Below are 7500 nucleotides of genomic sequence, written 5' to 3' on the forward strand. Positions count from 1 at the left end.
AGGGAGTAAGAGAGTCAGAAAGAAAGAATAAGAGACAGAGAGATAGCTTGCCAAATGACAAAAATCTAAATACTGGTGCGTATGAAAAAGTGTTTAGCCTTAATGCATTATCTGACAGCAGGCTCAGATTTATTTGTTTGATCTTGAGGGTGTTTGGGATGTCTAGTTTGTGTGACAAAAAAAAATGGCGTCGTTGTTTTTGTGGGTTTTTTTGTGTGATCTCCCTAGCGTTCCCTGTTGAGCAAGAGTGAGAGAGAGAGAACGAGAGAGAGAGGAGGTCATCAGGTTTGCGTTGGCATGTCTCTGTTCCACACACACAACACACACACAACACACACACACACACACACACACACACACACACACACACCCACACACACACAACACCCATAGCAACACAGGAAGACTCCCTGGCATGGAGCGAGACGACCCAGTCCCTGTGTACGTGCGCACATGCAGTGGCAAACAACTCCTCCGCTTGCTCGCTTTCACTCAAATTCCCCTCCGACTCGCCCTCTCTCTGTCGCTCTCACACACACACACACATATACACACACACACACACACACACATTCATATACAACACACGTACACAGAGCTGTGCGTTTGAGTGACAGCCCCCATCCCCACGGTAACAGGCCGTGGTCCCCGCCCTTGGTGCGCTCTTTTCCATCACCAGAGAGGATCCACTCGGCCCCGGCCCTGAAGAAAACATTTCCTCCCAGGGCGCACGTTTGGGCTGCATTTTCCATACACACTCTCTCTTTCTTTTTTGAGGTCACGAGAGAGAGAAAGAGAGATAGATAGAGAATGAGAATGTACGTGTGTGTGTGTGTGTGTGTGTGTGTGTGTGTGTGTGTGTTAGAGTGCAAACCGATGGCAGGCGTTCAGGTGAAATGAAAGGGAGTCCCGCTGCAACTGTGGACTCTTCCTCAGGATGTCGGAGCAGAGTAGCTGGACTTCAGAGGCAAGGGTCGCGACCCCTGACCCTTTGGGCTCGGGAATGACTTCCTCTTCACTTCCTGTCTCTCTCCCCCCCTCCCCCCCCCCCCCCATCTGCTGTCTATAGGGCCCGTGAGGTGGACTGACCTGAGCTCAAACATGAAGCTTTGGTCAAGGCAGAACACATTTAGAAATCTGTGACAGAAATATTGCCAGTTTTTTATTGACACCATAAGAGCAGTGTCAGCTATTTTTTGTCTTACCGTGTGTCTGTCTGTCTCGTCGATTTGTCTGTCTATCAATCTGTCCACTCAATCCTCTTGACTATCCCATCTTTACAACCATCTATTTAATCATTTATTCATCGGTCGGTTTGTGTGTCGGTTGGTAGGTTGTCTGTCTTTCAAATTAAAGTCAGCTATTCAAAGGGAGATGATGACTATAGGCTTCACTCTTCACTAGTGGTGGTGATCTTGTCTTAACGAGTCTTTACCATGCAGGCACTGCTATGTAGGAGAGCCTCAGTAAAACTAGCCTGTGTGCGTGTTGTGTTGTCAGAGTCAGAGTCAATGTCATCACAGAAGGTCCCTCTGCTTCCCAGAGGCAGAGAGAGTTCTCGCTAATCAGGCTGTGTGGATGCGTTTTGTATGTCTGTGTATCTGTGGGGTGCGGGGTGATGCATACATGCATACTCGTTGTGAGAGGTCACATGTTTGTGTGTGTATCTGACTCCCTAGGCCCTGATGCGTCCTGGGCGACTCGACCGCATCGTGTACGTGCCCCTGCCCGACGCGGACACGCGCCGAGAAATATTCGCCCTCCAGTTCCGCTCCATGCCCGTGGACGATGACGTGCAGCCGGACGACCTGGTAGCTCTGACCGAGAAGTACTCTGGAGCTGAGGTGAGCCTAACATTAGATTTCAGCTGGCCATTGATAGTCATTGGGGATCTAGCCTAGCTATTCAGGGCCTAGTTAAAGAACACTTTTTAAAGACACTTCATAAATCTCACAAGACTTGTCCAATCCAGTTTTGTGGTTTCTATAAAATGGTGTAATGTTGCGCAATGACCACCCTAGAGATATCTCCTCTCTGTCACAAAACATCTCTGTAATTTAGCGTCATTTAGCATAGCAACGCTATTGGGAAACAAAAGGAAAGGCTTTCTTCATGGATTGAGGAAAATAGTCCCTGAGGGTTTTGGTTGAAGACCTGCAGCACAGTTGCCCACAGGGTTTGGCCACCCCAGTCCGTAGCCCCATCCGCTTTGTGGGGTGTTTCTCTGATGTTTGCATGTCTCCCTCGGCCGTGGAAAACAAAATATGCTGTCAAACCGCCGCTGGTCATTGCAGTTGTTGGGATTTGATTTTCCACGGTCTGAGGTGCACCTTTTAATGATTACAAAACAGAGAGAGAGAGAGAGAGAGAGAGAGAGAGAGAGAGAGACAGTGAAAGAGAGAGAGATGTCCGGCTCTTGGGACCGAAGATGTGATGTTTGCCTTCTGTGATGCCTGTGCCGTGTCTGCACTGTGTCAAAGTCCTCGTGACGCTGACCTCATGCACAAGCGTTCCATTGTGTGTGTAAGTGCGTGTGTGTGTGTGTTTGTGTGTGTGTGTGTGTGTGTGTGTGTGTGTGTGTGTGTGTGTGTGTGTGTGAGAGAGAGACTGTGTGTGTGAACAACACTCTCTCATCCCTCTCTCATCCCTCTCTCTCTCTCTCCCCCTCTCCCCATGTCTCTCTCTCCTGCCGTCCTATCTGACGTGTAAGGCACGTTGGCTGGCAGAGTGACACAGCACTGTCTCCTTCCATCTCTGACGGCGAGACTCTGTGTCAGATGTTTGCTTTTGAGTCCGAATCAGCCCTCGGCCAAGACTCTGGCCAGAGAGAGCGAGAGAGAGAGAGAGAGAAAAAGCGAGTCTGTTCCGGTTGTGGTGTTCCAGGGTTTAAGTGCTGGTCATTTCGTTCAGTACATGCATTCCTCCAAGGCGGATGTGGGGATTGGCAAATGACCATCATTGCAGCAGCTGGCCAGTGTCCTCTCCAGCAGCTTTATAATTCTTGGGTAATTCCAGCCCTAAAACGTAGTTTTGCTTCTAATACTGCTGCTCTTCATGCTATCATGTTATCAGCCCTTACCCCAACCAAACCCTAACTATACGCAACACAACAACATGTAGTAATATGTAGTAATATAAAATGTACAGTACATTTGACCCATTAAGTACATTTCAAGAATATAGTACCTAATGACCAACAACGTTCTTGTTAGTGGCCTTTTCTGCTACTTCTTTCTGCAGAGGAGCCCTCTTTATTAGATGGACTGTACTGTGCAAGTGATACAGTACGCCTGTCCTATCTGGCCACGTGTAGCCCTCGGCCTGCCTTTCCCCTGCATGGGAACCAGCCGAAGAGACAGTAACTTCAGACCCACTGGTTGTGGCTGCGTCGCCCTGTCCTTTTTCGAAAACAATGGTATTATTCTTGAACTCTCGCACTGTTTTGCTTTGACAGCGGCGCAGGTTGCGACCTTTTGTAGCCGAACATGAAAGCCGCTGTGTGTTTCTTTTGGACGGCGGTCGCCCTGCTCTCACTGATCCATTTCCTAGCGGGGAACGTGGGGTCAGAGGGGCTGTAATCAATGCATATTTTTAGGAACTCGGCACAAACATGCGGAGGCCTGTTATTACAACGGTCCGTGCTATTGTCATCCACCATATGGAGACTCTTGTCGCCAGTACATCACTGAGAATTGCGTTTTGGCATATTGATGGCGGCCAATTCAAAATGGCCTTCACAAAAGTTGGGGTGTGTGTTTTCTATTTTTGAGCCAATCATTTAAAACCTTTCCCCCAAGTTTTACTTGCTTAGAGTCCAGGGACACATGTGCATACATGCACACGCACACGCACACACACACACACACACACACACACACACACACACACACACACACACACATATACACACATATACACACATACACACACATACACACAAACATACTCTTACTCATTTGTGAGAACCTTTTCCTCTCTCAGTCTCTGACACTGAGATCCGGTCTGGCTGCAGAGAAGTGTGAAGGTATTTGCTTCCATACATTAGCTCTCCTCTCTGGGAGACTGGAAGGAATCCAAAGCTGGGGATCCTATGTCCCGAAAAACACACACTTCCTCACAGTCCCAAACGCCCAGAACCCCAACCCCCACCCCCCCCCCCCCTCTCTCTCTCTCCTCCACACACATACACTGTGAAAGCAGCTTAGAGCATGCTTACACCTGGCCAAGGTATGCCATGGAAGCCTATCCGCCTGGATCAGGTGTTGGCTTTTACACTGCTGGGAGCGAGCCGAGCGGGACTCACCTTTAGCCCAAGAGCGAGAAGTTTGTTATTCCTGCGCCGACTTCTCAGGAAAATAATTCCCATCCCTGCAAGTGAAAGGAATCTGCCTGCCCCACACAGGATCCTGCATGAAGGGACGTTTGACATCTGAAACGGCTCTAGCCAGACTCCTCTTCCTTCTCTGAGTAAAGAAATATTTTTTTTGTATGTATGTTACACAAAATGGTTACATTGTCTTCGTTATTTAATTTGATGAATATGCAATAACTACTATTGATTTGTTTTATTCATCTAATAAGATGGCCATGACGAAAATCCCTTCACCACCCCCGTAAACACACACACACACACACACACACACACACACACACACACACACACACACACACACACACGCACTCACACACACATACACACGTAAACACACACACACACACACACACACACACTCACACAATAGCACTGTATGGTATGCGAAGGTACCCTAGATGCTTTGCGTCTCCTCAGACAAACCCCTGGCTCAGATGCACGTGGGTGGCTGTTGCCCTCCCCCTCTCTCTGCCTTTGGTTACAGAGGGCCAGCCAGGGGTGCACTGTTGCCCGAAAGAGCTGTTAAGTCCTCGTATTTATGTTGGCACGTTGTGACGGGTCCTCTAGGACGACGGATGGAGAGAGAGAGAGAGAGATGGAGAGAGAGAGAGAGAGAGAGAGAGAGAGAAGAGAGAGAAAGAGAGAGAGAGACGTACGGAAGGGGGTGCCAGGGGCAAACTGGCAAGGGTCGTACATCAACCCCAGGCTTATAGGAAGCCAGGCTGGACGGAGTGGCTGGTGGATGTTGTGGGGTGGGTGGAGGGGGGGGGTGGTGTTGTAGTAGAAGAGGAGTGTCGTAAATCTCACAGCCTCTTATTGAAATTGGAGTCCTTTCCACAGCCTCATATTTCTCTGGGCTCTCTCCCCGCTCAGCCCGAGGTACGCGCCTCTCTGACACAGCACTGCCAGGGCATTAAGTTAAGAGCTCACCCACTGCAGACAGAGAGAGGGAGAGAGGGAAGGAGGGAGAGATGGAGAGATGGAGAGAGAGTGCTAGAGAGAGGGAGAGGGAGGGAAGGAGAGGGAGATTAACAAGGAAATGGAGATAGAGCGAGATAAAGACAGAGGTAGCAAGATGGAGAGAGAGAGAGAGAGAGAGAGGACCAACCCTGGGTGCTGGAAGATTAATAAACACAGACGCGGCGGTGCTCTGTTGCCAGGAGAAACGTTGCTTCTGTGAAAGTTTTACGATGCTGACTTGCATCCACGTCCATCGAGCGAATTAGCACGCGGAGTGCCGGCGGGCTGCTGAGCAGTGTCACTGCCGGTCAGATGGCAGCTGTAAATATGCCTGCAGTGCAGACTGCACCTCCTGACCAGCAGCACACAATGTGAGGACCGTGTCCAGATACTTTATTATTGGCAGCCATTTAAGAACTGGCCATAGAGGTTGGTAAAAAAAAGAATTATATGGGCAACTCGACAACAGGACAGATTCTGGTGTAATGCTCCAAACGGTGCTGGCGTAATATTTTGAGCATGAAAGTCCTGCTTCAGGGTTTTTGCTATCCACCATAGAACTAGAATGAGTGAAATAGACATAAGGATAAAATATTTATAAAGATCTACAGAACTTATTCTGTGATTTCCTGCTTTACTTCGATAGCAATGATTGCTATATCTTATCGCTACTAGTTAGCCAACAAGCACTGTTTATGCTTTATGCATATTTATTTAACAGTTATGGAACAATCAGATTATTGAACAGAACCTCTACAAAATCAGCATTCCCATTGTTTTAATTTATAACTAAATTTATTTTGTATCCGTTTTTTAGACGGAACACACTATTGCTGGGAATAAGAAAATCCCATTCTGTCCTCTCTAATTCTACACTGTCCAGTTCGTTCACCCTCCACCTCATGAGAATGACCCACAACCCGCAGACCGAGGCTGGAGAACAGGGTCAGCAGCCTCAGAGTGTGCGTTTGGTTTTATGAGTCGCTGCGATGACATCGGCCGACGGGATGCTGAGTGTCTGACCCAACGCATACAGCCCTGCAGCTTGTAAGCCCCTGGCCAGAAGCTTGTTAAAATGGGCTCTTCCTTCACACACACACACCCTTTCTCTACACACACACACACACACACACACCCCTCTCTCTCTCCACTCACACACACACACACACACACACACACACACACACACACACTTCCCTACCCACACCCCAAACGGATTCAGCCCCCGGTCGGTCACATCTGGTTTCCCAAGCTGACCGCCCACGTGGACTTCCCTGGGTCTGCGGTGCTCATCCCCATCCCCGTCTCCGTCTGCTCAGACGCGAGCGCAGGAACACGACACCACACGCACGCTGTGGTTCTTAAGAACAGGCCTTGGCTCACGGAAATGAACTGTGTCTCGTTTTCAGTCTTTTTGTGATCAAGCCCCAACAGGAAGAAGTCGATGATTTATATGTAAATGGCGTGTGAGAGAGAGAGAGAGAGAGAGACAGAGAGAGACAGAGGGAGAGAGAAATTATAGAAGAGAAATGAGAAATGGGTGGGCATACAGAATTTGTTTTGTATTTGAGATAAGGCCTTGATTTAGTGTTTTAGAAGAGCTCTGAGATGTTGAAATCAAGTCAAATGAAGTGATCAGTGGCAGACATGTTTTTTAACCATCTTTTCACACTTACCAATATTGTACCCAAAATAAAAAAAAAATCATGCTATTAAATTCAACGACTGTACACAAGCATACACATTGAAAACACACACACACACACACACACACACACACACACACACACACACACACTCACACACACTCAATTGTACACACACCTGTTCAGAGATGGAATGTAAACAAGATCCGCCTCACCTTTCTCCACAGCACATAGCCAGTGACTCGTCGTTACCAAGCGACCAACCGGCTGGCTGATTTAGTGGCCTCTGCCAAAGGCCTGCAGATGCACCAGAGCTTGGCCTGCTGTTAGAGCAGCGCGAGGTGAACGAGGGCAAGTCGAAGAAGTGCTTATTTAACATAGAGAGAGAGAGAGAGGGAGGGAGAGAGAGGGCAAAAGAGTAATTCATTAAGGTGAGATATTTTGCAAGCCCTCACACGGGCAAGTTTAAGAAGTGATTATTTAACATTGTGAATGAGAGAGAGAGAGAGAGAGAGAGAGAGA

At 48.3% G+C, this 7500-nt stretch overlaps 1 protein-coding gene across 1 annotated transcript in view; it reads left to right on the top strand.

Moving 5' to 3' along the window:
• The window catches only part of spata5 (spermatogenesis associated 5), a 98711-nt gene that overhangs the window by 79306 nt on the left and 11905 nt on the right, over nt 1-7500 (top strand). Inside the window, exon 15 of the mRNA XM_042074827.1 lies at nt 1680-1844. Coding sequence (XP_041930761.1) covers nt 1680-1844 — 165 coding nt within the window. The remainder of the gene's footprint in view (nt 1-1679; nt 1845-7500) is intronic.

The sequence above is a fragment of the Alosa sapidissima genome, chromosome 20 (assembly GCF_018492685.1).
Source record: "Alosa sapidissima isolate fAloSap1 chromosome 20, fAloSap1.pri, whole genome shotgun sequence".
In the NCBI taxonomy this organism is placed as follows: Eukaryota; Metazoa; Chordata; class Actinopteri; order Clupeiformes; family Clupeidae; genus Alosa; species Alosa sapidissima.